The following is a 24082-nucleotide window of genomic DNA, read 5'->3' as shown; positions in this document are numbered from 1 at the left end:
TGACTATCAATAGTGTGAGAGGTGCAGTTACTGCTGGTAAATATTGTATAATAAGAAGACCTTTGAAATACAGAACCTCCCAGGTCCATGCTGAGCAGGTCATTCTGTCCCGGGTTCTGTCTTGTATTCCTGGGCATCTACTAATGCTTAGCACGTCACAGAATCGGGGACTCCAAGAGCCAGAATACAAAGCAAAAGAAAGCTATTCGTGCATAGACGTGGAAATGTTGGAGCTTTTAAACAGTAAAAAATGAGTGGGGACCCTCTAGTGCTTCACCTGCTGTTCGTTGCTCCCCGTTGTGGTGTGGCAGCCTTCTCTTCTCCCTGCGGATTCCCTCAACTTCTTGCCGGACCCGCTCCGCGGGTCCCGCTACGCTGTTTGGACAAGGCGCTTTGTGGACGGACTGTGCGAGAGGGGGAGGCGCTGTGAGTCTTGCAGGGCTGCGAGCAGTGTAGTCAGGGACTCGCTATCCCAGGAGTCCCTGACAGCCCATCAGCAAACACCTGGGCCGCTCTCCCTGCAAGCCCCGCCCCCTCACTCACGAGTGAAAAGCCCTTCGCTTCATTGCCTCTGTGGGACCCTCTAGTGCTTCACCTGCTGTTCGTTGCTCCCCGTTGTGGTGTGGCAGCCTTCTCTTCTCCCTGCGGATTCCCTCAACTTCTTGCCGGACCCGCTCCGCGGGTCCCGCTACGCTGTTTGGACAAGGCGCTTTGTGGACGGACTGTGCGAGAGGGGGAGGCGCTGTGAGTCTTGCAGGGCTGCGAGCAGTGTAGTCAGGGACTCGCTATCCCAGGAGTCCCTGACAGCCCATCAGCAAACACCTGGGCCGCTCTCCCTGCAAGCCCCGCCCCTTCACCAATTACACTTATTGAAAAGAACGCTAGTATCACCGCTGCGTGGGAGCGCGCGGGAGGGCGCCGGGAGAAGCCCGGGACAAGGGCGGGACCGTCTGTGGCCGTCCGGGGCCGCAGGAGGCCGGGCTGGGCCCACTCTCTTGGATCTCTTGTTTCTGGATTATTACTTTTTAGTTTATTTATTGACTCAGATCCCCCGGTAGAGTGGAACTTACTACGAAGATCATGCCATCCCCGGTAAGAGAGAGCACCCCATCGAAACCAGCTGTAGCCAAAAACCGGACTCTTGAAAAATACTTTACTCGGCAAGCAGGGGAGGGGGATAAAGAGTGTAACCTGTCTAGGCTAAGGGCCGAACGGAGACACTCAATTGATAACATGAAAAACACCCTCCTGGGAGAGCAAGTCCTTACACCCAGGGAAGAGCTGTCTATAATTGATGATGTCCCATTATTGTTGAGGGATTGTAATAATACCTCACCAGGGGCAGTTATAAGTTCAGTGCCAGGCAATAGCCCGAGTCCTATTAGGTCGAGAATTGATTTAGTGTCCCAACTTCCCCCGGGCCCTAAACCGAGGAAAGCTACATCTAAACCGTCTAACACTCATGTAGTTTTTGGACCCCCCCCCCAACAAGCGCAGGAGGAAATCTAAGGGTAACCAAGGGAAGAGCCAACCAAAGGTTTTACACTCGGACTTTGGCAAGTCCCTAAAAACCCCAATGCCGGTAGGAAAACCACCGGTGGTCTTAGACCCAAAACCCATTGGTAAAGATTCAGCTCCCGGCACGATAAAAGACTCAGGAGCGGTTATTGCTAACATTCCCTTGTCTGTTGTCCCGCTTGGAAATGTAGAATTCCTGCTAAGGTCCCTGCTATTGCCGATCAGCGAGAGTATTAAAAAGATAGAGATCAGACTAACCATTTTGGAGGCGACATTAGGTAGTCTGAAAACTCAAGCTGGCCGACAGGGAGTGCAATCTGATCCCATTCTCCCTACTGTAGTGCCCCAATTGACGGCAAATAGCGTTGTCACTCCAGTCCCTTCACAAGCCGTGAATGTGGCTCCCTCACAACAACAAGTCCCAAGACAAAAACCTGCCACATTTAAACCTCACCCTGCCAATATGCCCACCCAACCGCCAGGACCTGTTCCCCCGGCACTGCCGGTAGGTAATACTATCCCAACCCCATTAATGAAGCTCACCCTGAGACCATGCAGACCTAACTTACCCCCAGAGACTAACGCCTTTACGGTAGTCATGGCGGGTGTCCCCCCACTTGAGGAAGGGGAAAGGGAGGACTTTTGTGCCCTGAAAAGTAGGGTAATCAAGTGGTTAAATACAAACAGACCCCTTCCGACACATTTCAATAGTGAAATAATAATGGTAAGAAGGGTACCATGGGTGGGGAGAACACAAAAATCTATAAAAGGGGATTGTATATTAGTGAGTTTTAGGGATACAGGCACGGTGGAGTTTATATGTCAGGGTAAAAATAGCTCGAGGGAATCTACCATCCAGACCCTCCATGTGTCGTTCTTTTTCCCAATTAACCCGGGCCCATTTCAGCAACCCCAAACACATGATACTTGGGAGAGGGTTGGGAGGAGGGGGAGACATCAGGCCTCACACCCCAGACCGATAGTTGGCCGACCGGAACAACCCTTTTATACTCATAATCAGTTCAATTGTTTGTATGGACTAGAGGGGGTCGACTGACATACAGATAATACCTCCCATGGCTGTATTAAAAAGGGCGACCTGGCAGAAACATGGGAGGAGCTAAGTTTAAAGGATGTACAAATTTCGGCGATTGGCATGGGGGATTTAATGTGTGTTGAATCGGAGGCAACAGTTAAAAATAACATAGGAGGGGTAACTGAACAGGAAATTCAAGGGCAATTGTTGGAATTAAGATCAAGGGACCAGGAGGGAGTGGAATGGAGGGGAGCGGAGGTGAGACTTATCTCATGGAATATAGCTGGCATTGCGGGTAAATTTCATAACAAGGAATGGGCTGAGTACATTAGGAAATTTAATATTATATGTGTACAGGAGACATGGGCAGTGGAGAATAACTATCACTTGCAGGGTTACAAGTGTTTCTTTGTTCCTGCGAGAAAGTCTAGTTCGGGAAGAGCTATGGGTGGCCTGTCCCTCTATGTAGATCTAGATCTACCAGGCACTTGGTCCTTCCCAGATTGGTCTTCACACGGGATCCAGGTAGTTCGGTTTCATGGAAAGGGGCTACGGTTTTCTGTCTTCAATTTGTACAATACCGAGTCAGCAAATAACCTCACCCCGGTACTCACTGAACTTGAACAAAGGCTGGGACAAGAAATCGCATCTCAGAACAAGGGCCCATCCCATGGGTTGGTGGTGGCGGGGGATTTTAATTGCCATCTCTGTCCTGCATTAGTTAAAGTAAATACAGATTGGGAGCAATGCCCAATTCAGAAGGGGCCTCACTTTTCTCACTCACTTATTGGAGACACTCTTAGGTCACTCCGGCTGAAGTACGACCTAGAGCATACCATCAATATGATAGGCCCACAGCCGGACGGCACACTCCCACCAACCTTTAAAGGCAGGGGCTGTTCATCTATTATAGATTATATTTTGGTCTCAAGATCCCTGGTCAACAAAGTAATTAGTGCAGGGACAGATTGGAACGGCTTTAGTGATCATAACCCGCTTGTTTTAACGTTCATATACAGGGCAGGACGAGGACCTAATGTCCACCACTTAACAGGGGAGAGGGTCACTGACCAAGGCAGGAGACTGAAGTGGTCTAGAATAGATGGGGCAAAATTTTATAAAAACTTGAGCAACATGGGTCTCCGGGCCATAAATGACTGCTTGGATCTGGAAGTACAGGGCGCAAGATTACTAGAAAATTTTGAGCACATTGCAAATCTGATAGATGGGCTATTGAGGACCAATGTGCCCATACGTAACCTGGTCAATCCCCGGTGGTTTGACCAGAATTGCTCTAAAGCACTGAGGGAATTGAAATGCTCTCTTAAGCTAAAACCACGGGACCCACAAAAAATCAGGGCAAGCAGAGATAAATATAGAAAAGAGACCAAAAAGAGGAAACTTGCTTTGCAGGCAGATGCCTGGGCAGATCTGAGAGAGGCTGGGGAAAGAAGGGACCTAGCGGGGTTCTGGAGAATCATTAATAATCCGACCTTTTTAGAAAATGATTCTCCAGAAATAGGGACTAATATCCTACCGGAGCAGTGGGTTACCCACTTTAGGAGTCTGTACAATCATGATTCAGGTAACTTTGTAGAACTACCAGCAACCCAAAGCCATGTACTACCGGTAGTGTTTACTCTTAAAGAGATCACTGTAGGGATGGAAAGCCTAACCAAGAACAAAGCCCCTGGTCCGGATGGAATCCCCCCGGACCTCTTTCTCAGTAATATAGACCTATGGGCCCCCCTGATGACTAGGGTTTTAAATGCCGCTATTTCCTGTGGTCTCCCCCCATCATGGTCCAAAGCAATTATTGTGCCAATTTTTAAAAAGGGCAATAAGGATGAGCCTAGTTGTTATCGGCCTATTTCCCTGATCGACGTCTCAGCAAAACTTTTGGGAAGGGCAATTTTGAATAGATTGTCAGAGTGGACCGAAGAAAATAACATCTTTTCTGATACCCAATACGGGTTCAGGGCAGGGAGGTCCACCAGCGATCAGTGCCTGAACCTATATATGCTGACTGCCAAATACACTCTGGCCAGTGATGAGCCCATTTATATGGGTTTCATGGACCTGGCAGCAGCATTCGATCACGTCAATAGAGGGAAGTTGTGGGACATGATGACAGGTCTGGGGATTGAGAGCGGTCTAATTACCATCTTAAGAGAGCTACACACTGACACCACGGCCACAGTAAGATTTAATAGGGAGGGGGGATTGACTGAGTCCTTCCCATGCAAAAGTGGAGTCAGACAGGGTTGCATCCTCGCCCCTTTTTTGTTCTCCCTTTATATTAATAATTTAGAACAATCACTCTTGGGTCTAAAAGCAGATTCTCCAAGAATTGGGTCGCGGCAAATCCCCGTCCTGCTTTATGCAGATGACGCGGTTTTGCTCGCGCGCACACCCCGAAGTTTGCAAATTTTGATAGATGGGTTCGTCAACTTTATGAGTGACTTGGACCTATCTGTCAACTTAAGCAAGTCTTATGTGCTCCTGGCAGGCAAAAAACCCTCCTCGAAATCAGTCTACACAATAGGCACCCACCGCTTAGAGGAGGTTAAAACGTTCTCCTATCTTGGAGTAACCTTTGATGGTCTTCTCCAATTTAAGTCCCTGGTGGAAGAACGCCGTAACAAAATGATTGCCTCTAATGGGGCCATAGCTGGTTATGGCAGGAGGCTGGGCAGGTGGAGCCCGGAACAGATGATGGTCCTGTACGACTCTGTAACATGTTCCAAAGTAAGCTATGGGGCAGAAGTCTGGGGCTTTGTGAATACGGCTAGTATTGAACAGGAAGAGAATAAACACATGAAATCTATCCTGAGGGTACCACCCAGTACTGTTGGATATATTGCTCATAGGGAGCTAGGGAGGCCATACCTGGGGGACTCATTAAAATTGAGGCCAATTGTGGCATGGCTAAAAATTTGGGCAAATCCAGACGCATATTTAACCAGAGAAATTCTACTGGATTGCCTGAGTAGGACTCATTGTATGCGTATCCCCTGGCTCAAATATGTGAGAAACACTCTTGAAGAGTTAGGGTTCGGAAATTTTTTCAGGAACCCCACAACCATCTTAGCACAGCACAAAAAACAAGTAGGGGATATTTTCCTAGAGTGGAAAACCGAATGTCGTGCGGAGGTTGAAGGAGAGAAAAAGTCTGTGAGGGCTTACAACCTGATCAAGAGTGTGGAGGGTATGGAGCCCTATCTGTATCTTGTACATAATGTACAGGACAGATTTCTTATGTGTCGTTTCAGACTGAACTTACTTCCTTTTATGTTGGCCTCTCCACCAGGTTTTACCATGTCTATTGAGCAGAAGGGACCCTGCGGCTGCGACAATCGGTCTCCGCAGGATTCCCTTCATTTTATTTTGCTTTGCCCCTATTTCTCTATGCCCAGGCGCAGATTTTTAGTAGACATACTAAAAAAAGCTAAATTGGAACATGCTATGGATGCTTTAGTTTATTTACAACAAGCTTCTGATCCGCTAACCTTATGTTGTATTATGAATTTTATAAAGGTGGCGGTTCGTTTAAGGATGACGAAGGGAGAGGAATGAACGACTAAGGATTTTATATTTTAAATTTAGGGCCCTGTATGTTGGGATTTTTATTGTATTCATGTACAAGGATCTTGACAAAGATTTAATGCTTCTTTTAGTTGTGTATATATTTGTGTGTTTCTATGGTGTCATGTTTTTGATTAAGATTTAATGTTTTGCTCATTTATGTATATATATGTGTGCTTTTATGGTGTTTTCTAAACACCGAATAAAGATTCTTGAAATGAAATGAAAGATGGTTTGCTATTACGGTGTGATAAGCTTGTCCCTACTCGTTCAGTTAAGACAGGCCACCATTAAGAATGCTTATGATGGGCATTTGGGTGTTACGCTTACCAAATGTTGCAGAAAGTTTTTGGTGGCCAAAGATGGGTGGTGAAATCGAAGAGGCAGTGGCAAATTGTGGTGCGTGTGGTGCTGCTGATACAAGTCTGAGAGTTGTGTCACCACCTTTAGTACCTATTGAATGTCTCACTAGACCATGGGTTAAATTGGGAATTAATGTGATGGGCCCTTGCGATTGTTTGTATGGTGGAAGCAAGTTTGTTCTTGTACTTATGCATTAGTCTTTCAGATGGCGTGAAGTTAAACTGGTTAGGGAAGCAAATGATTCAAGCATTGCTACTTTCTTGAGCGAAGTGTTCATGAGGGAAGGTTTCCCAGAAATTCTTGTCTTAGACAATGGTACCCAATTTCTGAGTGGTGAGGTTGAGACATTTCTTGTGTCATGTGGAATAAAGCATTACAAGAATTCACTTTATCACCCACAGACAAATGGTCTTGTCGAGAGGATGGTGGGGGAGTGCATTAAGTGGGGAAAGGCATTCCCTGCCAGAGTTCTTTTGGTTGCTTAGTGGTGGGATCTTGGTGCGAGGGGATCTTGGTGTGAGGGGTTCTGCGAAGGTTTGGATGGAAACTTGAGGGACAGTTTGCTGTTTGCTGTACATCGTGGAGCGGTCTCCTGCTCCACAACTATGTAGCCAACGAATAAACCTCTTTTATTTATCTACGACCAGCATCATTACTACAGTTTCCTCCAGCTTTTTTCTTTTTGCATTACTTTTTCAGGATTAAGAGTTCCTTCGAGAACCATGGAGCAGGTACTTGCGTCCGTCAGCTTTTGTGTACTCTCTTAAGAATTAGCTGTTCTAGTGAATTCTCAATCCAATTTTCAAATATGGAGTACATATTGGCTATCTCTCCTTTTATAATAGGGACCAAGCTAGATGGGGTAGTTTCTCAGTTTTCAGCATCCAGTTTCGCCAAGGTTCGGCATGGCCTAGAATGCTGTGTGCGTGCAAGTTTGATTACTTCTTTTTTTAGATGGCAAGGGATCCAATAGTTACTACGTCACTCTTTGGGTGAGCTGAATGGCCTTGAGATCATGAATAGGTAGTTTACAATGGTGGTTTAAATCTCCCTGTACTAAAACGTTAGGCTTTTGCCTGCTTTCGTCTGCTACTAATCTGGCAGTACCAGTAGGAATTGGGAGGTCCTTCTGGTGGGTGATACATTAATATCCTGGACCCAGTGAATGTACAGGAGAGATCCATAGTAAATGCAAAACGTTCACACCCCGGGATGGGAATGGAGAAGAATTTGCCATTCAGATCTTTTTTAAATGATGGCCACCACTCCCCCCAATTTATTTTGCCGGTCAGCATGAACTATAGTATGATCCTGTGGGAGAGTGACAGTAATACCTGGTGTGGATAACAGATCTGGCTGAAATTCCTCAAGGAGAGTAAAACGTTATATTTTATCTCTGGGTGGGACCTACAATTGATTAAGTAAAAGCTCCACTTTGGGGGGTGGGTGGGGGGGTTACTCATCTTGTGCATTTTCAACTTTTGTGTTGTTTTTCTCTATGCTACCCAAGTATTTGTTGTGGACTTTACAAGTAAGCTTACCTGTAGATACAACTTAATTGGGGTTTGTGTGCAGCTCTTACCTAGGGGCTGTTGTAGCCGACACAGGTTTTCCCTCCAAAAGGCTATCTGGGTGCAGGGTGAATGGGCAGCGGTTCTAGCATCTGGCCCCTTATGGCTGCAGAAGGGGTTGCCTTCGGCGCACCATAACAATCACTCGATGCGCCTCCACTGGCTCTTTAAATCTTGAGCCAGGAAGAACAACTAGAAATCTAACTATACTAGCGTCTAGTCAACTTCTCATGTGTCCTAGCACTTAACACTGCCAGTGCAAAGTGCTGACATGTGGCGAGTTCAAGCACCAGATTTAAAGTCACAGTTTAAATCACAGTTAATTTTTACATCACACAGTTCTAAAAAATGCCCCTTTTTAAAATGACCCCTTTAGCAGCAGAGTTGAAATCACACAATATTGAATGGCGCCTTCACAAGTAAAACTGCCTGCTAGAATGGGTCAGGACATATTAAATAATTTTACAGTTCCAAATGTCTTTTATCGGTTTGACGTACTTGAGCCTTCCCCTTTCATGGCACATATTGAATACAAAAATGCAACAAGAGGGTGGGCTTGGGAAAGGCTTTGTGGTGATTAAAACAGGTATGCGGTTGTCATGGCGTTTTTGTTTCTTATGATTTAATTAATTAGCTATTACTTTCACTGGCGGCCCATAGCTCTGGGAGGAAAAAGTGCCTTTGTAATGAGAGCACTATGCGCTAGGATTAAACATTCTAGCTGTGTGACCCATATCAATGCATGACTGATGGACACATCTGGTTTTCAAAGAGTACTCCTTCCTCAATTACAGTACTTAATTGCTTGGAAGCAACTGTTAGCATGTAAAATAAACACAGCAGGCAGAGCATGGTGTACCTATTGATAATCATAAAACACAATTAACTTGAGAGGAAGCAGGTAGACAATAAATAAGACAATTAACCAATGGATCTGACACCAATGACCTGTTAAAGGAAACTCCAGCACTAGATACAGGAGGGTTGGAGTAGATTCAGCAACCAGTAACACACCTACATATGCCATATTAAGAAAACTAAGGTATTGAACAGCACTTTTGTGTATGTATTTCGAGAAAAAAGGGAAAAGTGCAACTTGAGCATGCACCAAGCACTGTATGTTAACAGACATGTGTTCATTCCAAGGAGCTCAGTGAATAGATGGCCAAATATTCCATCATCCACTACAAGAAATATCTTGGAGGAGAGAGAGCGACTATGAATGATTAGGCAGTTGAGTTCTACAGCAAAGGGTCTAAATGTGAAATCAGTATGCAAACATCTAGTCTTCTTACTGTTCACCTGTCTCTGTGTGCCTGCTAGTGTATTATCCACCCATATGTCGGTTGCATGGTACTCTATTTTTGTTTGCCGTCTACACGTGTCAACCCCTGGTTCGTTGATGTGTGTTTTTCTTATCCCTGAGATCTCAATAACTTCTACCATTCCTCTTTGTTAAACCCAAATTTATCAGACTGTCTGATATCCCTTGATGTATAACTGTATCTCATACCCTCTCCTGCTATTTTGCACTCCTGTTCCCTCGCTGCCTAACAGATTCTTAAGGTCAGCTTCTAACTACTGCTCTACGCCAAAAGAAGATCATTAAAGTTATAAGTCTCTTTCCTCATTTTCTCCTTGCTCCCTTTTAACCACCTTGTCACAAATCTGCTACTTTGAGGTTGCTTTAACGCAATATAAGGGCTATAAATAGAACCAACATAAAACAGCTATTGGTCTCTCTAAACCAATGGCTGTAAATTCAGATGCTCTTTTGTCTGTTTCACTATGTAATATAACTGCGTTCATGCTTTACGCCAGGCAGCATACTGCTCCACAAAAAACTAAGATTGTGATTAAGCCAGTGATATCGGGATTAGTTTTATTTGTTCAAGCAAACCATTCCACTCACTAGTTTCTTTAAAGTGGATTAAAGTAACAGGAGTTAGGAGTGATCATTGTTTGGAAAGGGAGATAAGTGAGTTCATACAGCTGTTTGAAGCGATCAAATAGATGAGGTACATGAGAGCCAGCAGGTAGTGTTATGTTTCAAGGTGAAACCTTCCGAAAAAGGAGGGGTTTTGATCTTAGAAACGAGCTGTGGGCAATTTGCAGAAATACAGTGATAAAGAGTAAAACAAACACATATGTGACTTAGAAAAGGATGCTCTGAGAGAAGAGGAGTGTAGAGAATGGAATGTAAAGTGAAAGCCACTTTAAAGGTATAAGGAGATGTGTTAGACCTGTCTGCCCGTTGAGTAGTCCCTCCTAATTATTTATTTATTTTTGTCCCCTTTTTGCCCCTCAAAACTTTTCATTTTTATGTCCACTGGGTTTTAGGTGTTGACCTGGGGGTTAGGTACTCCTTGACCCCATGATCCCTCATAGGCCTAGGGATCCCACCTTTCCTCAGGGCAAGTTTAGTGATACAAAATGGTGGCTAGTAACTGCCACAACGAATTACCTCAGGGACTGGCCATAGACTTGCATGGAAGATCTAGAACCTTCTGGCCTGTTCTGGACCCTTGGAACTAGGGGTATAAATAGGCCAACTGTAAGGCGACCATTTTGTCTTTCAGTGAGGGACAGCTGGAGTACAGGCTGTGGGTCTGGAAGGGGTAGGGCCTTCAGAGAGTGGACTCATTTTCAAAGGTTGCCTCCCTACTGGGATCACCACCCCCATTCCTGTAGACCTGACCTAGTTAGTATACCGACCTGTTGACCCTGGACAGGAAGTTGCCTCAAGGAGAGAGAAGGAACTGACTTTAGCTTGAGGTGAGGCACAGGAGGTTTTGATGAGTGGAGGGAGGTGAGAAACAGCCCCCTCTGTCCAGTATTGAGGGCTAGTTAGACCCTTCAGAAATTTTGGAGGACTGGGACCCCAGATCGAGGGACTTAATCTTTGTCCTCCTCTGGCCGTTGTGCCCAACTGCTGTCTGCGCTTAGCTCCTGACTCCTCACCTTTGTTTAGAGGCGCAGCCAGGGGTTCCATCCTCTCCACCTCTAGAGTCCGTGGTGAGGAGAGTCGGGACTCCGGAGGAGTGTTGGGCTTGCCCTGCGGCCCATTGCTGACAGAACAGGCAGCCAACCGGGCCTGAGGAGGCACGATACTGCGCAGGCCCCGAACGGTGCTCACTTTCCCTGAAGGGGGCGGAGATCCAGTCAGGAGGGGCCTAGGATCGCGCAGGTCCAAAGAGGAGGCCACTACTCGTGTGGGTTGATCGGAGCAGCCTCTGCCCAGGGCCGCTACACTTCCGCGCCTGCGCAGGGACGCCGATCGTGAGGAAGACGACGAAGGCGGCCCGAGGCGGAATTCGGAAGGAGCAGGCCACGGAGTCCGTCCCAGTGCGACCTTCCCTCGGGGCTGGCTTGGGTGACAGACGGCCTGGCCCTCGAGGGAGACGCTGCTGGGGGAGAAGGAGCCTGTTGAGGAGAGCTGAACCTCTGGGCTGGTACAGTGTCAATGGACAGACTCCAGTTCGTTCAACCACAAGTAAGGAGTGAACTGGGAGCTGTTGGGGGTCTGGGGTCTTTCAACAAAAAGGTTCCAGAAAGGAGATTCTTACCCCATTCATCCAAATCACTGACTGGAAGCACAGAGTATCAAGGCAGGAGGAAGTCCTTTGAACCCAGTGGAGAATTTTACGTAACTTTTCCTTTACAGAGCTAGGAGGGAAAGATCCCTTTGAGTTCTCCTTGACAGTAACCTGTTATAGCCTAGTGGAGCAGGTTGAAGGATTTGCTTCATTCATTGGTCCTAGAAGGAAATCCCTTTTTCTCTCCTTTTGTAGACAACAGACTCTGCACTACATTGTGCCAGGCTAAATAGCTCCAGTAATGTCTGCTTAGAAGAATCTATTTTGCTGTGTAACATCTCTTGAATTAAGAAACAATGCGTTGCTGAAATCTGGTGGAGGAGGGAGAAATAATTAATGTAAATAGGAGCAAAACTGTCAGTTGAGGTAAACCAGAGTATACAGAATCCTTTTATAAAACAGCTGATGAAATTCTTTCTGTTCAGAGAATTAATGCCATGAAATAATATCGGAGTTTAATTTCTCATATTAGGAAATGTACTGACTCAGAGAATATACCGGATTCACAACATCATAATCTGAGCATAAGGGGAGAAGTGTTTTTGAATCTTGTACCCCAGTCCTCTTATGTGTTCCCAAAAATAAGTGTAACTGGAAAATAACCTGAAGGCTGATTTATTAGAAGACGTGCAACAGCGGAACTAACTTAAGAAAAGATAAAGCTTTTCTACTTTTGTAAAAAAAATTATGGTGTAGTGTCATTTTTGGATGGATGGGCACTGAGTTACTGAGTGGGTGAGACGCAAACTTAACATATGTACCTTGAGTTAAGCCTTCCTATTTAGTGCCAAGCTACCCTATGTGACTTGGAGACCCCAGGTCCAACAAGATGTAACTATTAGTTTTGAGTAAAGGTCAGTTTTTGATGCTGGATTTTAGGAATACATGGAAGTTGTTTGAAACAGCGAGCAAACTGAGGATGCAAGACACCAGGAAAAAAAACATCATTTGCATGTGAAATAGTGTTATATTAGGTGTTTAGGCACTATATTAAGATGACCAGTCTGTCCTCTGCTAGGTTACGATTAGATCCCTGTTTCAGCATGGAGAGCTGATCATCTGAGGATGGAAGCGTAAAAATGGTACGACACAAATATTGAATAGACAATCTACAAATGCTGCACCGGATGTCTACTGCTGTTCAGCCTCAAGTTTGCATGTCAGATTTGACATGGCACAAAATGATGGGCAAGGACAGCTCCCCAGATCCGATGGCCAGAATCTGGGTGGGAAAAAAGATTTTGTCTCAGGTTAAGATTTGTAGGGAAACCTGGCAGAGCTGTCCCCTATGTCCTCTGTTATTTGTACCAGTTGTGGAGCCAATAGCAGGCCACAAGTCGGGGGGACGCGGCGTCCACCCACTATTTTCACAGGGTGGATGCCAAGAAATTGGGCCCTACAGAAATATGCTGAACTTGTCCCGGTGTAAGACACCAGGACTCGTTCAGCAGCGCCTGTACATTGTCTGCTTTCAATTCCCAGCAGCAAACGTGCAGGCAGTGAGAGAGCTTTTTTTTCACCTCCAGCTGGGCCGAAGTTAAGGGGCAATCAGGCCTCCTCACGTTTGAACATCCTGACTGGAGGAGGCCTGGAACCATACACTTAAATGTAAATGCCACAAAGGCATACAACTTTTTATCTCTTCACATGTACTTAAGAGAGGCATGTGTTTGCCTTTGTTTAGTCCCTGTATATAAGAGTTGCATGCATGCAGTGTAAGGATGTGTTGGTCTGTCTCAGTATTTACACAAATAACAATTTCTATAGCATTATTTTATTTCTTTTATAGCGTTACCCAACCCAATGCAGGGTGTCAGAGCTCTCTACATAACATACACATTACACATTGACAATAAATCATGTACGTGTGTAAATCAATGTACAAGATAAGTTATATGAGACATGGTTACAAGGTGTAAGTCACATGTCCTTCATAGATCACTGTGCTATAATACAAGGATTATATTTTATGAAAAGGATCTCTGTGTTAATAGCAGTAACCCTCTTTACTATCTACATAAAAAAAGTCTGTCATTTGCATGGTAAGTGATGTGCTTTGCAGGAGACACATCAACTTTATAGTACTTTGATACAAATTTGGGACTTCACAAAACACAGATCTCTCCAACAAATGCGTTAAACTCCAGAGTTATCTCACCATTATTACTATTCCGAGATTTGCTGGTACCTTTACAGCAGATGTCTTAACCCAATGTAATATTTTAAAATGTCGCCTTTCGCAATCAATTGAGCAAAACAGATCTACTGTCATGCTTCTCCTTGTTGCCATTGTCTTTGTGGCAGGGCTTAAAAACATAAATGTATTAGTTGAGGCCCAGATTTTACGCCAGGATTGCGCCACTTTTTTGGCACAACCCTGACACCAAATCTCATTTGTTAAAACTCATAATGTGCTTAAATGCACTCATGTTATAAGTTAATCATATGTGTGAGGTCCTAATATCTGATATCACTTGTGATGTCACATGCAATGTTGTGCGCTGTGATGGCACACATCATGATTTCCCTTGCAGCCTTCACCTGGTTAGCCCCCCCACTTCTTTTTTTTAGGACTTGAGCCCTGGCCAAAAGCGATCACGTTAAGAGGGGGAGGCTGGGGTATCCCGCTGGCTAATAGAGTTCATGTTGTCACCTTAATACGCTTATTACTTGCAACTTATGTACACCTGGATGTGTTTATGTATTGTATGCCATCTATATTAATATATACATGGATGTTGTGTTCCTGCATGTATGATAGCATTACACAAAGTCAAACCTTTATTATTGTCTGCCCTTCATCTGTACTGCTTGCTTTTTTGATGGGCGGGGGGGGGGGGTTAATCTGTAAAGCGTACGCTGTTTTTAGTTCAACTGAAATATACAGAATAAGCCACGTATTGCATGCTCTTTTATGGTAGAAGCATTACTGTGGGATTACTTCTTTACCATAGTAACATTTAAAATGATTTGGTTATGCCGATTTATACCCATGAATTTACCAGAGGAATTTCTTTTAGCTAACTCTACAACACTACTTACTGCGAAATCATGATTTAGCACCGCCCCTCCCCCCACCATACCAAAAACCCCACGTTGGACAAGGCGATGCTGTGGTGCTTCCTTACCGGCCAGAATGGCCTTCCCCGGGTGGGTAAGCTTGGGTTTCCCACCCCGCGCGGGAGGAGGGGCCGAGGCCGCGGCTAGGGTCCCGCGCGCCGCGGAGGGGCGGGCGCCACAGGGACCCTCGGAGATGCTGAAGGGCCCCACCAAGGACGACATGTCTCTCCCGGCACTGATGGGCATCCGCGCGCCCGCACAGTCTGAGTCGCCGCGCTCATTGACATTACCCCCGCCTACCAGTGCTTCTGATTGGTCCGTTTAGATAATCTCCTTATTAAAATTCATGCAGCATCTAACGCTACCAGAGCTTCAGGCCACACCTCCTAAATGTCATTGCTTTAACGAATAATACATATTCATGATCACAAATTATTTCTGAAGAACGCCTGACCAGTGGATGTTGGAGACTGGGGTCCACGCGGCCGTAATAATATAATCTGATTGGCGGAGAACCTCGAGGGAGGGGAGGGGTTAAACGAGAAGAAAATGACAGCGTGTGACTTGCGTAGAGCAAAGCAGGTGGTGTCCTCAACCTGATAAACAAAGACCAGATAAGGTTGCCGAAATGGGAATGAGGCAACACGACCCCCTCAGCACAGCCTATTATCTGCAGCACATTATCTGGACGGCCATCTTGAAGATGTTTTTCTATCCGTATTTACGCAAAAGCAACGTATTTTAAAAAGAAGAAATAACAATCCGGTATACGTCGATAAAGCATTAAAAAAATATGTTTCGTTTTGATTTTGTTTTAGTTCTGTGATGTGTAAATAATTCAATAGACTGGAAACAGTGAAGACTTGTTTTCACACTAATGTAGTGACATTCGCTTCCAGTTTGAAATGCCAACGTTCGAAGACGGGTGCAGCACCTGCCAATCTCTACGTATGGTTTCCAAATACTAAATTGTGCGGTAAATTGCGCTCTACAAGCACTCCTCTGTAAGCGATGTTGGATAATGAGTTTATTTACACCAAATATGGCCGCTGCCTGGACGTAACAGAAAGATGACCGCGTGGTTCAGTTCGCCTCATTGACCCGCGGCTCCCTCAGTTAGGAGGTGAAGTCAGGGGATAGACGTCTATTGCTTAAGCTATCTTCGTGGGAAGTGCACGCATGCGCAGGAGCAGCAGCAGGCAAGGCCGCGCTCTTCGTTATTTTGGATTGCGCGCCACTTTTTTTTTCATTCGACCTTAAGAAGTTCCTGAAAGTTCGTTTTAAAGATTGTAATTGAATATTCATTTGTAACGGGTTTGCTGGTTTAGTTTTTACATGCGTAATCGCTTTTGTTTTCAAGAAAAAGTTTATTTTACTGTTATTAGATTACCCAGAGTTTGTGGTGGTGCTTGGGGAAAATTTCGATAAAAGACCTTTTCATGTAAAAGTAATAGATTCTTGATGTTTTCAGCGTATCTACCTTGCGTTGTAATTTGTCCCCCCACCCAGAGCTCCGACTCTGCTTACTTTTTTTTTTAAATAGGCCATTATTTAGTAATATGAGATTTATGACCAAGTAAAAAAATATGTGTGGTTACAAGATTATAGTTGTGAGCTAGCTTGCCTGTTTACTGTCAGAAACTATCAATCAATAAATTAGACAGTACTTGTAGGGCGCGGCTAATCACCGCTGGTAGTATCCGGGCGCTGAGGTCTTGCAGGTCTTTAGTCGAAGAGCCAGGTCTTGAGTCCCCTTCTTAAATCTGTGAGTGAAGGAGAGGTACGCAGGTGGAGGGGTAAGTCGTTCCAGGACTTGGTGACAAGGTAGGAGCAGGAAGAACCTCTGCTGTGGCTTCTGCGGAAGTGGTGGATGTGGGTGAGGGAGGCGGAGTGCAGCTGTCTGGTGGGTTGGTGTTCCTGATCATGGAGGGCTTTGTAGGCGTGCTATGGCATCTTAAACTGGCATCTCTTCTTGACGGGAAGCCAGTGGAGGCTTCAGAGGTGTGGGGTGATGCTGGACCGTTTTGGGAGGTTGGAGATGAGTTTGGTTGTAGCATTCTGTATAGTCTGAAGTCGTTTGAGTTTGGAGGTTGTGCCAGCCATAGTCTAGTTGGTTAGTGATGAGGGCTTGCGTGACTGTTCTCCTGGTGTTGATGGGTATCCACCCGAAGATCTTTCAAAGTATGCAGAGCATCCCGATTTGGAGTATAGTGCATTGACCTGGCACTGCATTGTGAGTTTGCTGTCTAGGATGAGGCAGGGGTTGCAGGAGTGGTCCGTGGGGGAAGGTGTAAGACAGAGTTTGTAGTGCCACCAGGTGTCGTCCCACAGTGGGATATTCCACCCGAAGGTGAGCACTTCCGTCTTGTCCATGTTGAGTTTCAGGCTGTTGGACCTCATACAGTTAGAGGCACGTGTCATGTTCCTGAAGTTGATTTTGGTGGTGGCGGGATCTTCGGTGAGCGAGAGAATGAGTTGTGTCCTCTGCGTAGGAGATGATGTTGAGTACATGGGTGTGAACAATGTTGGCCAGTGGTGTCATGTAGGCATTGAACAGAGTGGAGCTGAGAGATGAGCCTTTGGGTGCGCCGCAGATTATGTTCTTGGGCTTGGAGGTGAAGGGAGATAGGTACATTCTCTGGGTGCATCCTGTGAGGAAGGAGGCAATCCATTTGAGGGCATCTCCCTGGATGCCAATGGGGTTGAGTCCTCTGATGAGGGTGAAGTGGGATACAGTGTTGAATGCTGCTAAGAGATCGAGGATGATCAAGGCTCCTGTCTCGCCTCGGCCGATGACGGTTCAGATGTCTTTGGTTGCAGCGATCAGGGTGGTCTCCGTCCTTCGGGTGGCGCGGAAGCCAGATTGGGAGGTGTCAAGTAGATTGTTACTTTCCATGTGTTCGGTGAGTTGGCAGTTGATGGCTTTCTCTGTATTGGCTAGATGTCAACGAACCCTCAACAGCAGGATCCAGGACTATTTTTGCTAACATTCAGCCAGATTCATCAACGGAAAATCGGCTCGCAAAGGTCCAGATTCTGAGAATCTGGCCCTTTGCGAGCGCAATTTTTGCATTTGGGATTCATCACCCCAAATGCAAAAATCGCAAATTGCGAAATCGCTAAATTGCGAGGAATTGCATTTAAGGAATCTCTATTTGAGATTCCTTAAATGCAATTCATGAACCATTTTTAAAAATGCGAAATCGCTATTTTTGGCCGCTATTTACCGCGAAGTCTGACTTTGTGGTAAATAGCGAAAACTTAGAAAAATGCACTTTAGTGCATTTTTCTAAGTTGTATGTTACGCACACACATGTCCTTTGGACATGTGTGTGCGCAACATCAGTCTACATTTACATTTCAGGGGTGCTACAGGGTGTCCTTTGGACACCCCTGGCACCCTTGAAATCGCATCCTTATTTGCGATTAACAAATTACTAATCGCAAATAAGGAATGACTCCCCTTTCATTTCTATGGGCCATAGGAATGAATGGGGAGTCATTCCTTATTTGCGATTAGCAATTTGCTAATCGCAAATAAGGAAGCTATAGAAATCGCAAATAATATTGCGATTTCTACATGAATCCCGTTTTGCGTGTCTTTAATAGCGATTCCTTAATAATCGCTATTAAGGACTCGCAAAAGAGGACAATGATGAATCTGGGGGATTGTTCTAAGCAAATGTAAGGTTATTTCTAGGAAGTTTGAACCTATCAAAGATTATTTCTTATTGTGCTTGTTGGAACTGGGGTCACCAGCTCCCCGTGGGTAGCTTGGCACAAGTAGGAAGGTCAAACCCAAAGGCAGAAGTGTTAAGCTTGCGTCGCACCCTCACAGTAACACAGCATCCATCCACTCAAAAAGGACACTACACCGTGATTTTATAAAAGTAGAAAAGCTTTATATTCTCACTTGTTGCTAGTTTCTTGTATTGTACTCAGATGCTAAATCAGTACCACATTTACAGGAGATTCAGTGCATTTACGTTTCTTGTTTCTGTAAACTTTCCTACTCCTTTTATTCTAAGTTACTTCTGCATTTCCTGTGGAAGAACGCAGCTTCAAAATACGTGGTACTAACAAGTCTCAGTTGTCATATTAACACCCCATGAATGGGTGGCTGAACAGTTGCTATTCCAGTATTTACCTCATTCACATGCAACTTGGATGAAAGTTTAGACTTAAGTGATCTAACAGTAAGACACTTTTAGCAGTAACCAGGCAGTTCCTAAATCCTTCAGTTGCTAATATCAAAATTCAAGTCAGAAGCTCATTTTCTTTTACAGAATACACATTGATTTCATTTGTACAGTTCTTACAACTTAGTAGCTTAATCACAAATCCAAATAGAGATTGTTCACTGGGCATGTATTGACACTACAGGTTTGCCAACTTTACCAAACTGTATAAGCTCCTTAGAGTCGGTTAATCTTCAATAAAAACAGTTCTGTAGTGAACCTCGAGTTCAATAACTCTCTGTGCAGACTAATGAGATCTCTACTATTTGTCCTGCCATTCACAGTCTTCCTGTAGAGTCACACCCTTCTCCTTGTTAAATCTGGGCAAGAGGACTTGTAACCCCTGACTCAGCCGAAGGAGATTGTGAACCAATATTTCCCTCCCTGTCCCTGCAGCCAAAACCCTTTCTTACTTGTCTCCCCGAGTGAGGCCGGATCTTGATCAGCTGAGGCCAGCAGTCGGAGTAAACTCGGCGTCGATCTGGGCAAGTTGAGGGTTAACCCTGACCTGGGTTGGGAAATCGGCCCCTCCTTTATCACTGGACCCTGAGGCACTGAAGCGCTCCGTCGTCTCTGCTCGCTTCCCGCCCCTTGCAGGTTCGACTCCTCCCTTCCTGATCCTCCTCACTCCTGCCCACCCCTTCCGGGTCTGATTCCCTTATGGTGCCGGGTCAGCCTCCACAACTCCCTTCTCCCCTGCCGCCAGGCGTGATACCGACAGAGAACAGGTTGCGCCTGCTCCACCTCAAAGCCGGCTCTCTATTACCCTGGGCTGCGGCTATGGCGAGATTGCGCTGCCGTTCGCGGCTCTTCAGCGCCGCACCCCCCACCTCCCAGGAGCCCTGGCAGCTCGACTGGGATGGGCTGCTCTGACTGCAAGGAAACGGCCACCGCTGGGAACACCGGCCAGTCCTGGTAATGTTACTGCCGCAGTGAGTCGAAGTTGGGGAGGGGGGAGAAAACAGGGCAGTCTCTGGCTAGGCTTGCCGTAGGGAAGTCTCAATGCCCTGCCACTCGGAACCACCAGGTAGGGGATCGTTTCCACGGGCGTTCTCCCACAATTGCCCCAATACCAAGGTAGTCCCCGCCACCCTTATTCGTTACCTTCAATTGAGTCCCGATCATTGTTCCTTGCTGGGGGAAAGGAAGGTCACTCCTCCCATGTACCTCAAAGATAACACAAGAACTCCGCCGGGTTAGATCTGAGGATGCGGGGGGGTATCAGCCAACAAAGAGAAAGCAGCCCCCAGAGGCTATCAAATCTTCTTCTATTGCGTGCCCTCCTCCTCACTCTTCAGCCTGGACTCCAGCTCGCTCTTGTTCTCAAGTCACCTCCCTCCGTTCTTCTCACACCACCACCTACGACCACACAAAATGGCTGACCAACATTCCGCCTTTTATAGGCTGACCCCAGAGTGTCCAGAGGAGTCCAGAAGGTTCTGAAAACCCTCATTCTGTCCTATGGTCTTAAGCCCCGGGGTGACAGTTATGGCGGTTGGTAGCCACTATTTTGTGGATCCTGTGGTTTTAGTCAGGAAGGCACCTGGGACAGAAAACCATAGAATCAAGGAGTACCTAACCCCTATGACAACACCTACAAAATTCCAATGGACGTAAAAATAAAAAGATTTGAGGGGCAAAAAGGGGACAAAAATAAATAAATAGTAAGGAGGGACCACCCAAAGGGCTGACAGGTCTAACACGCGTCCCCCCCCAGCTGAAAGTGGGGAGAGCTACCCAACCCCTTGGGAGTCCTCATCACTAAGGCGGAAATACCTAGAGAGACCGTCTGCATTGGCGTGGTCCACTCCAGGCCGATGTTCCACCCGGAAGTCCATTCCCTGTAGGGAAATGGACCATCTCAACAACTTGGGATTTTGTCCCTTCATTTGCATCAGCCAACGAAGGGGTCGGTGGTCGGTCTGAACCAGGAAGTGCGAACCAAACAGGTATGGTCGCAACTTCTTCAGAGCCCATACCACCGCAAAGGCTTCTCGCTCAATTGCACTCCACTTTTGTTCCCGGGGAAGCAGTCTCCTGGACAGGAAGACTACAGGCTGATCCAGACCCTCTTCATTGAGTTGCGATAACACTGCCCCAATGCCATGCTCTGATGCGTCTGTCTGGACAATGAACTCCTTGGAGAAGTCTGGGGCCCTCAGGACCGGTGCTGCACACATTGTCTGTTTCAATTTCACAAAGGCTTGCTGACAAGCCTCTGTCCAGACTACCCGTCGAGGTTGTTTCTTGGATGTGAGCTCTGTGAGGGGCGCTACAATAGTGCCATACCCCTTCACAAAGCGATGGTAATAACCTGTGAGGCCCAGGAAGGCTCGAACCTCAGTTTGGGTCTTGGGGGGCTCCCAGGCCATGATTGCCTCAATCTTTGCCTGGAGGGGCTGCACTGCTCCCCTTCCCACCAAGTGACCTAGGTACACAACCGACCCCTGCCCGATCTGACACTTACTGGCTTTGATTGTCAAGCCAGCCTGTTTCAGGGCCTGGAGAACAGCTTGCAAGTGACACAAATGGTCCTCCCAACTGCTGCTGAAGACGGCAATGTTATCCAGATAAGCAGCGGAGAAAGCCTCCATTCCAGAGAGGACCTGGTTCACCAGCCGCTGAAAAGTGGCAGGGGCGTTCTTGAGCCCAAAGGGCATCACACAGAACTGGTAGTGGCCCACAGGCGTGGAGAAGGCTGACCTTTCCTTTGCTCCATCTGTAAGGGAGATCTGCCAGTACCCTGAAGTAAGGTCAAAGGTACTCAGATATTGGGCAGCTCCCAGCCGGTCAATCAGTTCATCCGCCCTAGGGATCGGATGTGCATCAGTCTTGGTCACTGAGTTCAGTGCCCGGTAATCCACACAGAACCTCAGTTCTGGAGTGGTGCCCGGTGGGGCAGCTTTTGGTACTAGAGCCACCAGACTGGACCAGGGGCTACTGGAAGGTTCAATGACTCCTAGCTCCAGCATCTTGGTAACCTCACCGTGGATGATAGCCTTCACCTTGTCTGACAGCCGGTAGGTCTTAGACTTCACTGGTGGGCTGTCTCCTGTGTCCACATCATGGGTACACAGGTGGGTCCTTCCCGGGACAAGGGAGAACAACGAGGAGTACTGCTCCAAGACCTGGCGGCAGTCCTCTCGTTGCTCAGGATTTAGGGATGGGGAGAGAATCACTCCCTCCACCGACCCATCCTTTTCCTGAGACGAAAAAAGATCTGGGAGAGGCTCGCTTTCCGCTTCCTCTGCACCGTCAGTCACCATCATCAAGATGACTTCGGGCCTCTCATGGTGGGGTTTGAGGCGATTGGCATGCAGCACCCGTAGGGGCTGTCGAGGGGTCTTAAGGTCCACCAGGTAGGTGGCCTTACCCTTCTTCTCCTTCACCTCAAAGGGGCCTGTCCAGCGATCCTGGAGGGCACTTAGCTCTCCAGGTTCCATCACCCACACTTTCTGGCCAGGCTCCAACTCCACAGGGTGAGCGTTGTGGTCATACCACTCTTTCATCACTGCTTGGCTGGCTTCCAAGTTGTCAGAAGCTTGCTTCCACAACTTTGCCATTTGGCTCCGGAAGGCCAGCATATAACTCACCACATCCCGGGGAGGCTTTCTGGGAGACTTTTCCCATCCGTCCTTCACCAGGCTGAGAGGTCCACGCACAGGATGCCCATACAGAAGCTCAAAGGGGCTGAAGCCCACTCCCTTCTGTGGCACTTCCCTGTAGGAAAACAGCAAACAGGGTTGGAGGACGTCCCATTTCCTCCGCAGGCTCTCAGGCAGACTTCTTATCATGCCTTTCAAGGTCTTGTTGAACCTTTCCACCAGACCATTGGTCTGGGGGTGATAGGGAGTGGTAAACCGGTAGGTAACTCCACACTCCTTCCACATAGCCCGCATGTATGCTGACATGAAGTTGGTCCCCCTGTCGGACACAACCTCCTTGGGGAAACCCACTCGGGTAAAGATCCCCATCAGGGCCCTAGCCACAACAGGTGCAGTGACAGTCCTCAGAGGAATTGCCTCTGGGTGCCGCGTGGCGTGATCCACCAGAACCAGGATAAACCTGTGACCAGCTGTAGTTGGTGGATCCAATGGCCCCACAATGTCGATGCCCACCCTTTCAAAGGGGGTGCTAACGACCGGAAGTGGTTCCAGGGGAGCTTTCAGCTTCACCCCTGTCTTCCCACTGGCTTGGCAGGATACACACGTCCGACAGTAGGTGTCGGATGCCACTTTCATCTGAGGCCAGTAAAAGTGGGGGACAAGCCGGGCAAAGGTCTTGTCCTGTCCTAAGTGTCCTGCCAAGGGAATTTCATGAGCCAAATCCAGAAGAAAGGCTCGGTATCGTTGAGGGACTACCTTGGCCCGAGATGAACCGGGCAAAGGTACCTTGGGTTCACTGTAGAGGAGTCCGTCCTCCCAGTAAATATGGTAGTGCCCTGCAACGTTCCCTGCTGCCTGGGCTTCGGCCTGTCGCCTCAGTCCCTCAAGGGTAGGGCACTCCTTCTGGCCCTTACACAACTCCTCCCTGGTAGGCCCTCCTTCCACATGCCACTCAGCAGGGATAGGTAAGTCCTCCAGGGAGACTACTTCCCCCTCCATGGACTCCTGGCCCACCACCGCAGGTGGCCGATCTGTCCCATGGGGCATGGAAGCCGAAGCAGGCTTCTCCTGTCTTCGGGTCTTTCCCTTTTTGGCAGCGGGCTGGGCCATTGTTCCAGGCTCCAGCCCAGGCGAACTCCCTCTCCGGGTAGTCGCAGACCTTGTGCTTGCACAGGCCCAGTCAGGTGTAGCCAGCATCTCCGAATGAGTCCGGTATTCCACCTCTTTCCAAGCATTGTGCTCCATGTCATTTCCCAACAGACAATCGACTGGCACGACAGGGCTTACGGCAACTCGAAGTGAACCTGCAACCGCTTCCCACTCAAATGGAACCTCGGCCACAGGGTAGTGGCCCAATCTGCCGTCAGCCATCGTTGCGGGGTGGAGTACATGTGGAATCACCTGCTCTGGAGACACCAGTTGACTCCTTACCATAGTCATACTGGCTCCTGTGTCTCTCAGAGCCTCCCCTCTTTGGCCCTTGATGGTGACCCATTGCCCATACTTTACA

General features: G+C 47.2%; 2 protein-coding genes across 6 annotated transcripts in view; one reads left to right on the top strand and one right to left on the bottom strand.

The window, feature by feature from the left end:
- LOC144822165 (tricarboxylate transport protein, mitochondrial-like) overlaps nt 1-15038 on the bottom strand; it is a 224103-nt gene extending 209065 nt beyond the window's left edge. The window contains exon 1 of the mRNA XM_078679338.1: nt 14798-15038. Within this exon, the coding sequence (XP_078535464.1) occupies nt 14798-14975 (178 nt within the window). The 5' untranslated portion in view covers nt 14976-15038. The remainder of the gene's footprint in view (nt 1-14797) is intronic.
- A 691-nt stretch (nt 15039-15729) lies between these two features.
- The window catches only part of CCNB1IP1 (cyclin B1 interacting protein 1), a 347622-nt gene continuing 339269 nt past the window's right edge, over nt 15730-24082 (top strand). For 2 of the 5 annotated variants that reach the window (XR_013608570.1, XR_013608569.1), the window contains exon 1: nt 15730-15928. The gene's annotated coding sequence lies outside the window, so the exon portion shown is untranslated. Of the gene's footprint in view, nt 16019-24082 lie in introns of all 5 variants that reach the window. The other 3 variants (XM_078679341.1, XM_078679340.1, XM_078679339.1) reach the window with 3 other exon arrangements.

The sequence above is a fragment of the Lissotriton helveticus genome, chromosome 3_1 (assembly GCF_964261635.1).
Source record: "Lissotriton helveticus chromosome 3_1, aLisHel1.1, whole genome shotgun sequence".
NCBI lineage: Eukaryota > Metazoa > Chordata > Amphibia > Caudata > Salamandridae > Lissotriton > Lissotriton helveticus.
The sequence above is the reverse complement of the archived record's forward strand: the minus strand, read 5'-3'. Positions and strand labels throughout refer to the sequence as shown.